At 40.6% G+C, this 18,584-nt stretch overlaps 2 protein-coding genes and 1 pseudogene across 8 annotated transcripts in view; 1 reads left to right on the forward strand and 2 right to left on the reverse strand.

Annotated features, from left to right (window-relative positions):
- The window catches only part of LOC119507842 (solute carrier family 22 member 4-like), an 846,933-nt gene that overhangs the window by 644,713 nt on the left and 183,636 nt on the right, over positions 1 to 18,584 (forward strand). The window lies entirely within an intron of this gene.
- LOC119507841 (tetraspanin-5) lies at positions 582 to 2,021 on the reverse strand. Of its 2 annotated transcripts, none has more exons than XM_037801025.1 (2): positions 1,517 to 2,021; positions 582 to 1,482 (listed from the first exon to the last, which is right to left on the reverse strand). In XM_037801025.1, the coding sequence occupies exons 1-2, from the start codon at positions 1,698 to 1,700 to the stop codon at positions 860 to 862; spliced, it is 807 nt and encodes a 268-aa protein (XP_037656953.1). In that variant the 5' UTR covers positions 1,701 to 2,021; the 3' UTR covers positions 582 to 859. The 2 variants fall into 2 exon arrangements, with proteins under 2 accessions (XP_037656953.1, XP_037656952.1); XM_037801024.1 differs by having other exon boundaries at positions 582 to 1,465; positions 1,500 to 2,021.
- Positions 1,710 to 18,117, reverse strand: LOC119508377 (annotated as a pseudogene).

The raw sequence follows: 18,584 nt of genomic DNA on the forward strand, positions 1-18,584 counted from the left end.
ACACAGAGTATTCCAGAGTTTCCAAAGAATCCGACAACCAGTTGGGGGGGTAAGAAGGGGGTTGGCTAATACCTCATTTTTTTTCTCCTTGCATTTCATTGATAAAGCTCAGGTCTGCTTAGAAAAAGGTCTGTCCTGCTAAAATACAGCATCAGGAAGTGTTTCAACACCCTGGCTCAGTACACATGGAATACACAACGTCCCTTACAAGGAGACACTCCAGAGTAGACCAAGCGTGCCCTTTACAAGTTACTTGTTCAATGCGATTACCTCAAAATATGAACTCAAAGACAAGCTGGTTTCTTCTTGGGATGATAGTTGTAACAGTTGCTTGAATCACATTGTGGAGGGAGGTCCCCAAACACGCTCCCAGTTAAGAGAGAGTTTTAGAAAAGATGTACTTCCTCAGGCTGTGGCACAGAAGCCAGTCCCTTCAAGTTGTGACTTCTGTCAGCCCTCCAATTGCACAGGTAGAGAACATGGTATTTCCTACAAATCCAAGGGTATTCTGTTTCCATGTAAGCACATCAGCGTCCCCCACCCTTTTTTTTTGGGTAAGTGTCCAACGTTCCATAAATCCATGGCTACAGTAGATTCATGGTGCAATGACTTTCATAATGGTTATTTTTCTTTTTAAATTCGTCAGTGAGCAGCAGCATTTCCCAGTTTTATCCCCCCTCCCCCCAAAAACAAAAAACAAACAAACAAAAAAAACACAAGTTCTTTGCAGCTCAGCCAGGTGGGATGGCAGGATGCCTCTGTGACCAGGGTCCCTGCAGCTTGGATGTCAGCTCAGCATGCTGGAGGAGCAGGAAGGCAAGGGTCTGTCCAGTGTCTTGCAGCAGCTGTTGCAGGGGCTTTACCAGCTAGCCCTGACAGCTTCAATGTCACTAACCAAATTCTGGGCCAGGCATATCCCAAAAATCTGCAGCAAAGCAATGCCTATGAAAATACCAGCCACGATAGTTAAATTGTCCTGCAGCCACTTCTCAAACTGGGGCACACAGCCTTTTGTGTAGATTACAATCTGCTGATCAACTTCTGGCTTTTGCCTGGCATCATAGCCACACTGAGTGTTGATTACATCTTCTGCAGGATCTTTAGTACAGCAGGAGAACGGCACGCCACATCGCTCTCGACTTGCGTTGGAATCTGTGCAATTGAAGTAAATATTTAGGTTCCAATCATCAGCTCCAAAAGCCCCACAGCACTGCCAATATTCCTGGGTGAAGTCTATGAGGTTTTGCAAGTCAATATCATCCCTGTACGCTCTGATGTTGTTGTTTATAAAGAAATACAGCTGGTCCTTGATCCAGTCTTTGAAAACAAACGCCAAGACCCCAGCAGTGAGCTCCAGGAAGAAAATAATTCCCAGGAACACAGAAAAAAACTTGAGAAGGAAAGTGTTTTCCCGTAGAGCTCCAATGCACCCTGCGAATCCCAAAATGAACATCACTCCTCCCACCACAAGGAAGAGCCAAACTGGGTCAAAGCCCCACCACAAGGAAGAGCCAAACTGGGTCAAAGCCGCCGAGGTCGGTGATGGAAGAGATGTTGGACAGAACGCCTTTTTCATTCCATGCCCACAGTCCAATTCCAAGAAATGCTATTCCCAAAAACCAAAATATGACATTGAAGCCAAATATGAAATATTTGATGCAACAACTGACTTCAGGACCCTTGTAGTGCTTCCCGGACATCCTCTGGGTTCATGAAGACACTTGCCCCGGCAGCCCGAGTTTGGAGCCCAGGAGCACCGTTGCTCGGAGCGGCCCGGCGGGGAGCGGGGGCTCGCAGAGCCCTCGGGGCCGCAGCGCCGGCGGCCCGGGTTCAGCGGTGCGGGGGACCCACCGGCAGAGAGCGGCTCCCGCACCTCTAGCCCCACGCGTGCCGAGGCCGCCGGAGCCGGGTGGCCGCAGGCGGGCAGGGTAGCCGCGCGCTGCAAGCCCGGAGCCTCGCTGAAGCTGGACCTGAGCACAAAGCGAGTGCCCTCGTCCGTCCGCCAGGCGGTCCGTGGGTCCGTCCCTAGGCTTCGCAAAAAACTGCTCCCTAGATTTTGATAGCAGAACTCCAATCTGTGGCTCCGTCTTCACATCCTGTATCCCCTCTGTCTGTATGTCTATGTCCAAATTTCCCTCTTCTTATAAAGGCTCCAGTCATAATGGATTTAAGACTTCCTTTTCAGTATGATTTCATTTTAACTAAATTAACAGCACCTGCAAAGACCTTATTTCCAAATAATATCATATCAAGAAGTACCAGGAGTTAGGATTCAATGTATGATTTTTCGGGATACATTACAACTCACAACACCTATTACCTGATGCAAGCTGTAAATAATTCAATGTAACATAGAAAATGTATTGGGGTTTGTGACTAGGCTAGAAAAGTGATGATATTATCTAGAGATTATGTATGATACAATGTCACTCTCATGTTAGGGACAAAATGGCCTTATATTTTGTTGGATGAGAGATCTTTTATCATGTGAAATGGAAACATGGCATCATTTTAATCTTTGTTACAAATTTTACAAGTTGTGTCTGTGGATGTTGAACTGAGGCTGGGCTGTGCTAGATCATCTGTGATCAATTTGCATCAACATTATGTTATACTAAGACTCAGGGACAGAAATTCCCACATGGCCATTTTCTGTCAAATTTTGGTTTCTTGTCTACTAATGAGAGATGTTCCTGTAAGAATTTTGTGTCAGAGACAAAGATACACCATTTTTTATTAGCTCAGTTGAAGATTACTGAAATTTGAGCAAAATGAACTGTTTGTCCGTGGTCATAATCACATGGACCAGTATTTCCATCAAATCTTCAATCCACTTTTTATATGTTTTCCAACTTCTGTTCTTAGGTCATGGCTCATGAATCACTTTTTCTTTGACATCCCATCAATAATAGCAATAATGTTTCAGGGAAGTTCCCAGTATAAGTATAACATCATGAGCATCCTTTTATTCTGCTATCACCTTTTATGGCCTCTCTAGCTGCTTAAAACTATGTGCTCACTGTGGTGTTCCAGATGAGCTCCAGTGAAGGACAGACAAAAGCTGTATCCACTTTCTCCTTCCATTTGGGGTAACAAGTCTATTCTAAGGGACTACTCTCTCCTCCTGTATGGCCACTGTCCTTGTAGCACCCTGCACAGGAAATTTGATATTGTATTTTGCACCATTATCAAACCTCTTAATCCATTTGTCTACAGCTTGAAGAATAATTAGGTTATGGGGGCCATAAGGAGATTGGATAATGGATATTTGGGCAGAAAATATTTCTTTAGCTTCTTGCATTGATTTAGGGGATTTTATCTAATATCTCTTATTAGTTGTTCCAATATCTTTCTTTTCTCTGAAGTTTTAATTTTTCACCTTGAATGAGCCATCTCTTCCTATTTCTTTGTATGACTCTGATGGCTGATGTCTGGACATTTGATTATTTTGAAGCATTAAATCTGGAAGTGTTTCTCCCTCTTGTCTATGTTTTTGCTGCACTTTGACTTTGTGTTAAGTTTCTCCTTAATTCTTGGTCCAGCATATACTGGTCATTTTTTCAGACACCCATGTGCAACAATTCAGATTTTCTCTGGACGTTCTGGACATATCCCTTGACCTGGGCATGCACAGAAACATATAAGATTATCCTATTATCCTATTATGTGTAATTGTTTCCCCACCAGGAGAGGATTTTCTTTTCTCTCTTCCCCTCCAAGAGTCCTGGCCTGTTGTCTTTGATTTTAGGGAAATTTTCCTCACCAGTTGCTATGCTTTGTTCAACAGCTTTCCTTTGATCAGGGCTTACTATTTGCTATAGCTTTCAGTCTTGGGTACATGCTGCTTTAAAATTTTCTCCTTTTATGTTTGGCTTCTTTGCTTCTAACTTCCACATCAGGGTAATACACGCCATGGAGCCAGATGGCATCAGTGTTAAAAAAGCAGCCAAATTTTTGCTTAGGTGCTGCAGGAATTAAGGAGTAGAATAGGAGGGTGCACAACTTGTGAACACTTCCCTTGCTGGTCACTCTTATTTCTTGGTGACTGTTAGGGCACCATGTTGGTTACATTTGGTCTTGGGTCTCATGCCTATATGTGTATTGGACCAAAGATCACCACATTGTGTGGCATTGTGGACAGTGACTCTGGTTGGAAGTGCCTGGCAGAATGCTGCCACTGTGTGACTCTTAAGCTATGAGCACCAAGCATTGGGGAGGGTCCTGGACTGGCTTGTCTTAGACCTCCTACATCTTTTAGCAAGGAGGTGCTCTTTATTTCTTTAATTCAGTGTTATTAGTCTTTCTCCAGGCTTTATTGGACTCCAGAGTCTCAAGCAACTGGGATCTGCTCTAAGGGAAACCTTCTCAGGCATAAAATGCCACCATCTTGATGACCACCATTATTTCTTGAGACTGACAAAAACATAGGTATGTGATGTAGGGTTCCTCTTCCTTTCATTTGCAAATAGGTATCCAGTTTTCTTAACACCATTTTTGAAGAGACTATTTTTTTCCCCAGCTGAGGGATCCTTGTCTGCATGCCAAAAATCAATTAACCATAAATGTGTGGATTGATTTCTGAGCTCTAAATTCAATTCCATTGGTCTCTATGACTGTTCTTGTGCTAGTACCATGCTGTTTAAATTACTGTGACTTTGTAATAAGCCTTAAGATCAGAAAGTGTGAGAACTCCAACTTCATTATTCTTATCCAAGATGGTTTTGGCTCTTTAGGAACCCTTATATGTCCATATGACTCTTTCATGACTTAAAAGGTTTCTGGAATTTGATGTGGGATTGCATTGAATTTATAGATTGCTTTGGATAGGATTGGCATGTAAACAATATGTAGTCTCCCAACACATGATCCCAGAATTCCCTTCCATTTATTTAAGTCTTCTTTGATTTCTTTTAGCAATGTTTTGTAATTTTCTTTGTACATGCAGTTTACATCTTTGTTTAGATTAATTTCTAGACAGATGTTAATTTTAGTTCCTTTTAACAATATAAGTTTTTTCTTGGTTTCTTTGTCTTGTTCCTTGCTTGGGTAGAGAAACACTTATTCCTGGGTATTGATGTTCTACTCCATCACTTTGCTGAATTAATTTATTAGTTCCAGGAGCATTGTTGTGGATTTTTCAGGATTTTCTATGTACAGGACATGACATTTGTGACAGAAAAGTTTTACTCCTTCCTTTCCAACTTAGATGTGCTTTATGTCATTTCCTTGCCTAATTGCTCTGGCAAGAATTTGCAGTATAATGTTGAATAACAGTGGTGACAGTAGATATCCTTGTCTTCTTACTGATCTTAGAAGGAATGATTTCAGTTTTTCATCAATTAGTAAGATGTTATCTATGGGCTTTTCATACATGCCTTTTTTTTTTTAATTTAACTTTTTTTATTTTGGAGGTATATTTTTTTCCAGGTCTCACACAATTTTTTTTTATATCTTCATTTTATTGAGATATATTCACATATCACGCAGTCATACAAAACAAATCGTACATTCGATTGTTCACAGTACCATTACATAGTTGTACATTCATCACCTAAATCAATCCCTGACACCTTCATTAGCACACACACAAAAATAACAAGAATAATAATTAAAGTGAAAAAGAGCAATTGAAGTAAAAAAGAACACTGAGTACCTTTGTCTGCTTGTTTGTTTCCTTCCCCTATTCTTCTACTCATCCATTCGTAAACTAGACAAAGTGGAGTGTGGTCCTTATGGTTTTCCCAATCCCATTGTCACCCCTCATAAGCTACAATTTTATACAATTGTCTTCAAGATTAATGGCTTCTGGATTCTAGTTTGATAGTTTCAGGTATCCACCACCAGCTACCCCAATTCTTTAGAACCTAAAAAGGGTTGTCTAAATTGTGCGTAAGAGTGCCCACCAGAGTGACCTCTTGGCTCTTTTCGGAATCTCTCTGCCACTGAAGCTTATTTCATTTCCTTTCACATCCCCCTTTTGGTCAAGAAGATGCTCTCTGTCCCATGATGCCAGGTCTACATTCCTCCCTGGGAGTCATATTCCACGTTGCCAGGGAGATTCACTCCCCTGGGTGTCTGATCCCATGTAGGGGGGAGGGTAGTGATTTCATCCTTCAAGTTGGCTTAGCTAGAGAGAGAGGGCCACATCTGAGCAACAAAGAGGCATTCAGGAGGAGGCTCTTAAGCACAATTACAGGGAGGCCTAGCCTCTCCTTTGCAGCAACCGTCTCCCCAAGGGCAAAACCTATGGTAGAGGGCTCAACCCATCAAACCACCAGTCCCCTATGTCTGTGGTCATGTTAGCAACCATCAAGGTGGGGTAGGCCAATACCCCTGCATTCTCCACAGGCTCCTCAAGGGGGTACTACATATTTTTTCCTTGTTTTTTCTTTTTTTAACTTTTTTTCTTTTTTAAATCAACTGTATGAAAAAAAATTAAAAAAAACAAACAAACAAAAAAACCCCACATACAATAAAAGAACATTTCAAAGAGACCATAACAAGGGAGTAAGAAAAAGACAACTAACCTAAGATAACTGCTTTACTTCCAAACTGTTCCTACTTTACCCCAAGGAAGTTACCTAATATAGCAACATATCTGTGAACTTGTTCCTACTATATTCATCAAAATTAACAGACCATAGTCATTCCTGGGCATCCCCAGAAAGTTAAATAGCTTATCTGTTCTTCTTGGATTATTGTTCCGCCTTCCTTAATGGCTCTCTATTCCTAGTTCCCCTACATTCTACTTTATAAACCATTTGTTTTACATTTTTCAAAGTTCACATTAGTGGTAGCATATAATATTTCTCTTTTTGTGCCTGGCTTATTTCCCTCAGCATTATGTCTTCAAGGTTCATCCATGTTGTCATATGTTTCATGAGGTCGTTCCTTCTAACTGCCGCATAGTATTCCATCGTGTGTATATACCACATTTTATTTATCCACTCATCTGTTGAAGGACATTTGGGTTGTTTCCATCTCTTGGCAATTGTGAATAATGCTGCTATGAACATTGGCGTGCAGATATCTGTTCGTGTCACTGCTTTCCGACCTTCCGGGTATATACCGAGAAGTGCAATCGCTGGATCGAATGGTAACTCTATATCTAGTTTTCTAAGGAACTGCCAGACTGACTTCCAGAGTGGCTGAACCATTATACAGTCCCACCAACAATGAATAAGAGTTCCAATTTCTCCACATCCCCTCCAGCATTTGTAGTTTCCTGTTTGTTTAATGGCAGCCACTCTAATCAGTGTTAGATGGTATCTCATTGTGGTCTTAATTTGCATCTCTCTAATAGCTAGTGAAGCTGAACATTTTTTCATGTGTTTCTTGGCCATTTGTATTTCCTCTTCACAAAACTGTCTTTTCATATCTTTTGCCCATTTTATAATTGGGCTGTCTGTACTATTGTCATTGAGTTGTAGGATTTCTTTATATATGCAAGATATCAGTCTTTGTCAGATACATGATTTCCCAAAATTTTTTCCCATTGAGTTGGCTGCCTCTTTACCTTTTTGAGAAAATCCTTTGAGGTGCAGAAACTTCTAAGCTTGAGGAGTTCCCATTTATCTATTTTTTCTTTTGTTGCTTGTGCTTTGGGTGTAAAGTCTAGGAAGTGGCCGCTTAATACAAGGTCTTGAAGATGTTTTCCTACATTATCTTCTAGGAGTTTTATGGTACTTTCTTTTATATTGAGATCTTTGGTCCATTTTGGGTTAATTTTTGTGTAGGGGCTGAGGTAGGGGTCCTCTTTCATTCTTTTGGATATGGATATCCAACTCTCCCAGCCCCATTTGTTGAAAAGACCATTATGACTCAGTTCAGTGACTTTGGGGGCCTTATCGAAGATCAGTCAGCCATAGATCTGAGGGACTATCTCTGAATTCTCAATTCGATTCCATTGATCTATATGCCTATCTTTGTGCCAGTATCATGCTGTTTTGGCTACTGTGGCTGTATAATAAGCTTCAAAGTCAGGGAGTGTAAGTCCTCCCACTTCGTTTTTCTTTTTTAGAGTGTCTTTAGCAATTCGAGGCATCTTCCCTTTCCAAATAAATTTGATAACTAGCTTTTCCAAGTCTGCAAAGTAGGTTGTTGGAATTTTGATTGGGATTGCATTGAATTTGTAGATGACTTTGGGTAGAATTGACATCTTAATGACATTTAGCCTTCCTATCCATGAACATGGAATATTTTTCCATCCTTTAAAGTCCCCTTCTATTTCTTTTAGTAGAGTTATGTATTCTTTGTATAGGTGTTTTACATATTTGGTTAAGTTTATTCCTAGGTACTTGATTTCTTTAGTTGCTATTGAAAATGGTATCTTTTTCTTGAGTGTCTCTTCAGTATGTTCATTTCTAGCATATAGAAACATTACTGACTTATGTGCATTAATCTTGTATCCTGCTACTTTGCTAAATTTGTTTATTAGCTCTAGTAGCTGTATCATTGATTTCTCAGTGTTTTCCAGATATAAGATCATATCTTCTGCAAACAATGACAGTTTTACTTCTTCTTTTCCAATTTGGATGCCTTTTATTTCTTTGTCTTGCTGGATTGCCCTGGCTAGCACTTCCAGCACAATGTTGAATAACAGTGGTGACAGCGGGCATCGTTGTCTTGTTCCTGATCTTAGAGGGAAGGCTTTCAGTCTCTCACCATTGAGTACTATGCTGGCTGTGGGTTTTTCATATATGCTCTTTATCATATTGAGGAAGTTTCCTTCAATTCCTACCTTTTGAAGTGTTTTTATCAAAAAGGGATGCTGGATTTTGTCAAATGCTTTTTCAGCATCTATTGAGATGATCAATTGATTTTTCCCTTTCGAGTTTTTAATGTGTTGTAATACATTGATTGTTTTTCTTATGTTGAACCATCCTTGCATGCCTGGAATGAACCCCACTTGGTCATGGTGTATGATTTTTTTAATGCATCTTTGGATTCAATTTGCAAGTATTTTGTTGAGGATTTCTGCATCTATATTCATTAGGGAGATTGGCCGGTAGTTTTCCTTTTTTGTAGCATCTTTGCCTGGTTTTGGTATTAGATTGATGTTAGCTTCATAAAATGGGTTAGGTAGTGTTCCATTTCTTCAGTGTTTTGAAGAGTTTGAGTAAGATTTGTGTCAGTTCTTTCTGGAAAGTTTTGTAGAATTCCCCTGTGAAGCCATCTGGCCCTGGGCATTTATTTGTGGGAAGATTTTTGATGACTGATTGGATCTCTTTGCTTGTGATGGGTTGATTGAGGTCTTCTATTTCTTCTCTGGTCAGTCTAGGTTGTTCATATGTTTCCAGAAAATTGTCCATTTCCTCTACATTATCCAGTTTGTTGCCATACAGTTGTTTATAGTATCCTCTTATAATTTGTTTAATTTCTTCAGGATCTGCAGTTATGTCACCTTTTTCATTCATTATTTTGTTTATATGGGTCTTCTCTCTTTTTTATTTTGTCAGTCTAGCTAGATGCTTGTCAATCTTGTTGATCTTCTCAAAGAACCAACTTTTGGTGATATTTATCCTCTCTATTGTTTTTTTTTTCTCTATGTCATTTATTTCTGCTTTTACCCTTGTTATTTCTTTTCTTCTACTTGGTTTAGGATTGGTTTGCTGTTCATTTTCTAGCTTCTTCAGTTGATCCATTAGTTCTTTGATTTTGGCTCTTTCTTCCTTTTTAATATATGCGTTTAGTGCTATAAATTTCCCCCTCAGCATTGCTTTTGCTGCATCCCATAGGTTTTGATATGTTGTGTTCTCATTTTCATTCATCTCTATATATTTAGCAATTTCTCTTGCTATTTCTTCTTTAACCCACTGATTGTTTAGGAGTGTGTTGTTTAACCTCCAGGTATTGGTGAATTTTCTAAGTCTCTGATAGTTATTGACTTCTAATTGTATTCCATTGTGGTCAGAGAATGTGCTTTGAATAATTTCAATCTTTTTAAATTTATTGAGGCTTGTTTTATGTCCCAGCATATGATCTATTCTGGAGAAAGTTCCATGAGCACTAGAAAAGTATTTGTATCCTGGTGATTTGGGATGTAATGTTCTGTATATGTCTGTTAAATCTAATTCATTTATCAGATTGTTTAGGTTTTCAATTTCCTTATTGGTCTTCTGTCTGGTTGATCTATCTATAGGAGAGAGTGATGTGTTGAAGTCTCCCACAATTATTGTGGAAACATCAATTGCTTCCTTTAGGTTTGCCAGTGTTTGTCTCATGTATTTTGTGGCACCTTGATTGGGTGCATAGACATTTATGATTGTTATTTCTTCTTATTGAATTGCCCCTTTTATTATTATGTAGTGGCCTTCTTTGTCTCTCAAAACATCCCTGCATTTAAAGTCTATTTTATCTGAGATTAATATTGCTACACCTGCTTTCTTTTGGCTGTAGCTTGCATGAAATATTTTTTTTCCATCCTTTCACTTTCAATTTCTTTGTGTCCCTGTGTCTAAGATGAGTATCTTGTATGCAACATATTGATGGTTCATTTTTTTTTGATCCATTCTGCAAATCTATATCTTTTAATTGGGGAGTTTAATCCATTTACATTTAATGTTATAACCGTGAAGGCATTTCTTGAATCAGCCATCTTATCCTTTGGTTTATGTTTGTCATATATATTTTTCCCCTCTCTCTATTAATATCCTTTATTGTACCCATACCGAATCTCTTTAGTACTGAACCTTTCTCCAAGTCTCTCTGTCCTTTCTTTGTTTCTCTGTCTGTAGGGCTCTCTCGAGTATCTCCAGTAGGGCAGGTCTCTTGTTAGCAAATTCTCTCAGCATTTGTTTGTCTGTGAAAAATTTAAGCTCTCCCACAAATTTGAAGGGGAGCTTTGCTGGATAAAGTATTCTTGGTTGGAAATTTTTCTCACTCAGAATTTTAAATATATCATGCCACTGCCTTCTCGCCTCCATGGTGGCTGCTGAGTAGTCATTACTTAGTCTTATGCTGTTTCCTTTGTATGTGGTGAATTGCTTTTCTCTTGCTGCTTTCAGAACTTGCTCCTTCTGTTCCGTGTTTGACAGTGTGATCAGAATATGTCTCGGAGTGGGTTTATTTGGATTTATTCTATTTGGAGTTCGCTGAGCATTTATGATTTGTGTATTTATGTTGTTTAGAAGATTTAGGAAGTTTTCCCCAACAATTTCTTTGAATACTCTTCCTAGACCTTTACCCTTTTCTTCCCCTTCTGGAACACCAATGAGTCTTATATTCGGACATTTTATATTATCTATTGCAGCCCTGAGGTCCGTTTCAATTTTTCAATTTTTTCCCCCATTCTTTCTTTTATGCTTTCATTTTCCATTCTGTCATCTTCCAGGTCACTGATTCATTGTTCACCTTCCTCTTGTCTTGTACTATGAGTGTCCAGAATCTTTTATTTTGGTCAACATTTCTTTTAATTTCCAGAAGATCATCTATTTTTTTATTTAGTCTTGCAATGTCTTCTTTATGCTCTTCTAGGGTCTTCTTGATATCCTTTGTATCCCGTACTGTGGTCTCATTGTTCATCTTTAGTTCTTTGAGTAGCTGCTCTAGGTGCTGTGTCTCTTCTGATCTTTTGATTTGGGTGCTTGGGCTTGGGTTATCCATATCATCTGGTTTTTTCATATGCTTTATAATTTTCTGTTGTTTTTAGCCTCTTCGCATTTGCTGAACTTGATAGGGTTCTTTTAGGATTTGTAGACCAATTGAAGTCCTTATCTCTAATTTATCAGATCTACAGCTTCATGGAGTACACTTTCTCTAACTAGCCAGCAGGTGGCGTCCACAAGCCACCTGTTCTCCACAAGCCAGTTCTACCCTGCTTTGCCTTTGTGGTGAGTGGGGGAGTGAGTCTTGTGGGGTTCGATTGGTGTACCAAGCTTGCATGTGTAGTTGGTGTTGCCCGCCCTGTATATGGGGTGTGTTTATGGGTGGTCAGGGAGGGGGGTTGGCTCTAACAATCAAATCTCCCTGGTGATCCTGGAGTTTTAAAGCTGCTGCAATAGTCTAATCCTTCAGTTCAGTCCTGCCACAGTTTGTCTCTGCCACTGACCCACAAGTCCTTGCTATTGGTGTATGGCTCCTGAGACTTGCGAGTGGGTCCCTCTTCTAGGCCATGCACACCCTGGTCCTCTGTTGAGGGATGACTGTGCTGTGTCACAGGTGAGTGCCATCCCCCCAGGGCAGTTCTGGGCTGCTGGGCTGTGTAGGGAGGCTCCCAGTCTACTCAAATGATGGCTGAATGGGGCTTTGTTAATTCACACTGCTCCAGCTTCCCAACTCTGGGACAATCAGCTGAGGTTGCAGGGGAAGGCTAATGTCCACGCCCAGTTTTGTGGTGTGTTCGTGTTATTTGAAGCACTTCCGTCACACTGGGTTGTCTAGGGCAGCTCTGGGCTATGGGGCTGGCGATGGGCAGGAGTGTTTCCTGTCCACCAGGATGATGGCTGTGAGCAGAAACCCCCCTTTTCTTGGGAAGTTGTGGTGTTTAGTGAATTTTCTCAGCCACTGGATTATTGCCTGTTCTAGTTTGCTAATGCTGCAGAATGCAAAACACCAGAGATGGATAGGCTTTTATAAAACGGGGGTTTATTTGGCTATACAATTACAGTCTTAAGGCCATAAAGTGTCCAAGGTAACACATCAGTAATCAGGTACCTTCACTGGAGGATGGCAAATGGCGTCTGGAAAACCTCTGTTAGCTGGGAAGGCACGTGGCTGGCGTCTGCTCCAAAGTTCTGGTTTCAAAATGGCTTCCTCCTAGGACATTCCTCTCTTGCAAGCTTGCTCTTCTTCAAAACATCACTCACAGCTGCACTCCGTCCCGTCTCTTTGAGTTAGCATGTTTTTATATGGCGCCACTGATCAAGGCCCACCCTGAATGGGTGGAGTCACACCTCCATGGGAGTATCCCACCAAAGTCACCACCCACAGCTGGGTGGGGCACATCTCCATGCAAACAACCTAATTCAAACGTTCCAACTTAATCCCCACTATTCTGTCTGCCCCACAAGATGGCATCAAAGAATGTGGCTTTTTCTGGGGGACATAATACCTTTAAACTGGCACATTCCACCCCCTGGACCCCAGAAAAACATATTCTTTCCAAGTACAAAATACATTCATTCCATCACAATATCACAAAAACTTAAATCATTTCAGTAACGAAAGTTAAGTACAAGATCCCATCAAAATCAATTACAGGCATGGTGGGTCCTAAGGCACAATTCTCCTTTAGCTTTGGATCTGTGGACTTAGAACAAGTTATATGCTTCCAATATACAAAGGAGGGACATTCATAGGACGAACATTTTCATTGCCATAAGGAGAAAGCATAAGGAAAACAGGGTTAACAGGACCAAAACAGTTCCTAAAACCTGCAGGACAAACTCCTTTAGATTTCAAAGTCTGAGAGTCATTTACAGAACAACGTTGCATCCTTGGGGCTTGAGAGAGCAGGAGTCTAACCCTTCCTAAGGGGCTTTGTGGCAGCCTTTTCCCCTCAAACACTTAGGTGAGTGCTCCAACATACCCACACATTGGGGAGACCACCTTCTCGGCCCCACCCTCCTCAAACATTGGGGCAGCTCCCGGATTCCCTTCCATCTCCAGGGCACATGCTCAACCCCTTGAGAACAGTGTGGTGGCAGCCAGGCTCTCCCCAATTCCCTGGGAATGTGCTCCACCCTCTTTGGGAACTCAGGTGGCAAAACTCTTCCAGAGCATCGAGGTGGAATGCCCAACCTCGACATCTGGGGCAAACTCACCCTTTCCATGCATGTGGGCTGCTCCGCTCTCCCAGCCCTAAACCTCTTGACTCCAGACCTCAACCTCCATGGCTCTGTCTTTGAAGAGATTTTTCCTTTAATTTTTTCCTTGTCTGTCTCCTCCAGTCCAGACCGGCAATGGCTCCATCTATAAAGATCTCGCAAAAATTCTGTTGGCTTTGCATGAAGCATGCAGGGGTCAAAGCCATCAGACAATAGGATTTTCCACAAATCCTTTCGGCTTAACTCCTTTTCCAATCTTGGCTTGTACTGAAATGGCGGCTGGGTTCCATGTTTGGTTCCATCCTCCCGTTGGGCTGTAGCTTCTGGGATTCCACCCCCTGGAAGCCTGTAATTTTCCAAGCCATCAGCTTCTGGTTTCTTTGAACCCAAGAGTTCAGTTCTAAGTTTATCTCTTTCCGCTCTCATTTTACTATAAGCTGCAAGGAGAAGCCAGGATACGTCCTCCACACGTAGTCTGGAGATCTCCTCAGCTAAGTACTCCAGGTTGTCACTTTTAAATTCTTCCTTCCATCTGACACCAGGACTCAATTTTGCCAAATTCTCTGCCACTTTAAAACTAGGATCACCTTTCTTCCAGTTTACAACAACATATTCATCATTTCTGCTCAAGTCCTCATCAGACGTATCTTTAGAGTCCATATTTCCATAAACAGTCTCTTTAAAGCAGTTTAGGCCTTTTCTATCAAGCTCCTCACAATTCTTCCAGAATCTTCCCCTTATCCATTTAAAAAGCCGTTCCAACATGTTTGGTATTTGCAAACACAGCAGCAAAAGCACCCCGCTTCTCTGGTAACAAAATCTGTTCTAGTTTGCTAATGCTGCAGAATGCAAAACACCAGAGATGGATAGGCTTTTATAAAACGGGGGTTTATTTGGCTATACAATTACAGTCTTAAGGCCATAAAGTGTCCAAGGTAACACATCAGTAATCAGGTACCTTCACTGGAGGATGGCAAATGGCGTCCGGAAAACCTCTGTTAGCTGGGAAGGCACGTGGCTGGCGTCTGCTCCAAAGTTCTGGTTTCAAAATGGCTTCCTCCTAGGACATTCCTCTCTTGCAAGCTTGCTCTTCTTCAAAACATCACTCACAGCTGCACTCCGTCCCGTCTCTTTGAGTCAGCATGTTTTTATATGGCGCCACTGATCAAGGCCCACCCTGAATGGGTGGAGTCACACCTCCATGGGAGTATCCCACCAAAGTCACCACCCACAGCTGGGTGGGGCACATCTCCATGCAAACAACCTAATTCAAACGTTCCAACTTAATCCCCACTATTCTGTCTGCCCCACAAGATGGCATCAAAGAATGTGGCTTTTTCTGGGGGACATAATACCTTTAAACTGGCACATTGCCTTTTGTCTCAGAGTTCTCTTAGTTCTGCTCTTGTCTTGACCTGCCCAAACTGCAAGTCTCTGAAGCTTTCTGTATTGGGCTTCTTAGAGTACCAAGGAACAGTTAAGTAATTCATCCCTAAAACAGGCAAATTAATTTTATTAAGGTGTGTATAAGAAAGGAAATAAGCTTTAAGCCTTTTTTTTGGATTAAAGATATTTGGAAATTATTATCCAGAATTCCCAAATATTTTACTGGAACAAATGTAATTTTCCAATAATTTTGAAACACTGATTCAATTAAAATGCATCTGTGTTGGTAAAGAAGACTGGAAAAATGTTTGTGCTATACATGATCAACAGGAAAAGAGTGGGCCTGTGATATATTTAAAATAAATGAATCAGGTAGCTGGAAACAAGAGGTTTAGATGGAAGAATAACAACCATGAGCAAGATTATGTGATGCATATATATTCAAGGCACATGACTAAGTTCCATTCACTAATTTTTTTTTTGTTTGGGAATAAACATAATATATTTTCAATTTGAGAACACTTATTGACAAATAAATGCAATTAAGTATTGGGCTGTAGATATGTTTCTTTCAGATACACACCAAAAATAAATACTAGATAACAGGTGGCAGAGTAGCCTAAGTGGTATGATTATAGTCTAGCTTCCTTACACTGCAGTTAAATGAATTATAAACTATTTTACATTGTTTCTATACAACATACTGTCTACTGTCTTTCAAGTTTCACAAAACAATTCTTCAAAACTAAGCAGAATAAAGAATTGATTAGCCCCCTATGATGCTCGAACTATTATTCAACAGCAGTGAAACCCAAACCTTGATTTCACTGCTGACCCCACTCAGTTTGGGCTTTTCCCAGAATGGAAAAAGTTTCCCATGATACCTCTATTCACACAACTAAAATTCAGGCACATCCAATGTGGTTCTCTTCCTTTTCTTTGTTGAGCCAGTGCAATTTTCCACCCCACCCCCCTCAACTACCTATTCTATTAACAATACAATTGCCCTAATGTATACAGAAGAAAAAGGAATACAAAAAAACCTTTATCAATATATAAACCATCATCTTCTCAAATCAAGTGCGATGTGGAAACAGGATGTGAAGCAATTCATTGTATTGCAAATGATCAGCACACTCAAATTTATTCCTGAAAGTGAATAATAGGAGAACAGTGATAATTGCGCATGCTACTAATGGGGTAGCGGAAAGCTCCGCATCTGATTGCAATAAAATGTTTACATAAGACTTAGTAAAAATCTGTCTGGGTTCCTAAAAATATGCAGCACCAACAATTTGATTACAATTTTCAAAATAACAACTATTCTCCACTTATAGTATTTTGAAGCACCTAAAATTCTTCAATAACAGAAGAGATAAGTAATAACTGTCCCTAAAACTCTTCAATAATAAAAGACATTAAGTAATACTAACTGTCCCTTGAACACTTTTGTGTTCACACACAAAGTACCTCCTTAGTTTTAGTATACACCTCATAAAACTGGTTGTTTCTACCTTGGTGACTTTGTGCATTTAAAACCAAAAAGGTTTCTCTAAGTAGACACTAGTAAAACCAAAGAAACAAAGAAACACCTTTTAAAGGCAACTGCTGCAATGAATGGTTCAATCTGAAGTGCACTAGGATAAATTGGTTGATAGGACAAAGACAAATATTGAGGCACAGAACAAGATTTTTTTTTAAAGTGAAAAGACAGTTGAAGATACTGACAGATACCATCTGTCAGTAGTGAAAGGTTTGAGTCACATGGATTTCTTTTAACTCCTTAGTCTCTCCTATCCTTGGTTAATAATTTTTTCTTCCTTATTTCTTCACAGTGTGTTTGTATATATTACGGCCCCCAGCAAAAGCCATATTCTTTAATGCAATCTTGTGGAGGCAGATGTATTAGTGTGGATTAGGTTGGAATCTATTGGCACAGTGTTTCCATGGAGATGCACCCATCCAACTGTAGGTGATAGCTCTGATTAGATAATTTCCATGGAGGTGTGGCCATGCCCATTCAGCATGGGCATTGATTAGTTTACCAGAGTCTTAAATAAGCTCAGACATAAGGACCTCACTGCTGTAGCTCAGACAGACATTTTGAAGACGGCCCTTGGACGCTGATGCAGACATTTTGGAGAACACCATTTTGAAATGCAGCCTGGGAGCAAGCAGATACCAGCCACATGCCTTCCCATCTAACAGAGTTTTTCTGGATGCCATTGACCATCCTCCAGTGAAGGTACCTGATTGTTGATGCATTACCTTGGACACTTTATGGCCTTAAAGACTGTAACTGTGTAACCAAATAAACCCCCGGTTATAAAAGCCAATCCATTTCTGGTGTTTTGCATTCTGGCAGCATTAGCAAACTAGAACACAGCTTGGCTATGTAAATCCACCATAGAGAGATGACACAATGATACAGATGAACACAATTGATATGACAATGATGATGATAGTAAGCTTGAGATTCTTCTTACACATGGCTCAGGCAAGATTACTGCTGGTCATTTCAAAGCTGAAAGACTATGTTTCTGACCATGATTCCTTTGAGATCATCCCCTTGGGCTTGAGTCTCCATTACTTTGTCTAAGCCCCTGTTCTTAAAGGGATGCTTCAGCTGTGGATCCAAGACATGTGAGAACTCACTATTCATGGCAGATGGAAGTGCCATCTGTGCTCTTGAACCCTATGTAGTCTGGAATCTCTTCCTTAGCTCACACAAAAAAGTAAACGCTCAAGAACATTCAAAAGCATCATCAGTGAGTCAAAGATATACAATCTTGGCTTGACAGATGTAATGATATAAATAATTGCCATATGAGTACATCAGTTTGTTATTTTCAGACAGTATCTTAGCCAGAATATGCTCTGTCAACTCCAGGAAGTTTTCTCCACACCAATAATGTTTGGCAAGGATAGTGGTTCCCTTGGCAACAACAGCAAAAAGAATGGCCATGGCTTCAATCTGTCTTGCTCCCTCTGCAGGAGCTCAAGCTCTGTATGTGGGGCAGCAACTTCATAATGACTCTCTTAATATTTTCAAACACACACACACACACACACACACACATGCACACACATATCTCCTGTTTCTCCAGAGCCCTCTGACTACTACAATTACCAAGTGGCTCAGGTACAGGGACCAAAAGAAGAGCTGGGACAATGTCTCCAGATTCTTATGAGTTTACAGGACTTAAATAGGACTGTTCTTAATGCCAACCAGAGACCAAAGCACAAGCCTTGTGATGTCCTTATGGAGAGGCCCGCTGAGGACACTTGTCTCCAACTGGAAGGACCACATCTCCACTCTATTCCAATTCATAGTCCTTAAGGCAATGACTTCAGCAAACCCACCCATGACTGAACAGAGCAGAGAGAGCTGAGAATGGCCCATGCGTGTAGATTCCCTCTGCACATCAGTAC

The sequence above is a fragment of the Choloepus didactylus genome, chromosome 13 (genome assembly GCF_015220235.1).
Source record: "Choloepus didactylus isolate mChoDid1 chromosome 13, mChoDid1.pri, whole genome shotgun sequence".
Classification (NCBI taxonomy): domain Eukaryota; kingdom Metazoa; phylum Chordata; class Mammalia; order Pilosa; family Megalonychidae; genus Choloepus; species Choloepus didactylus.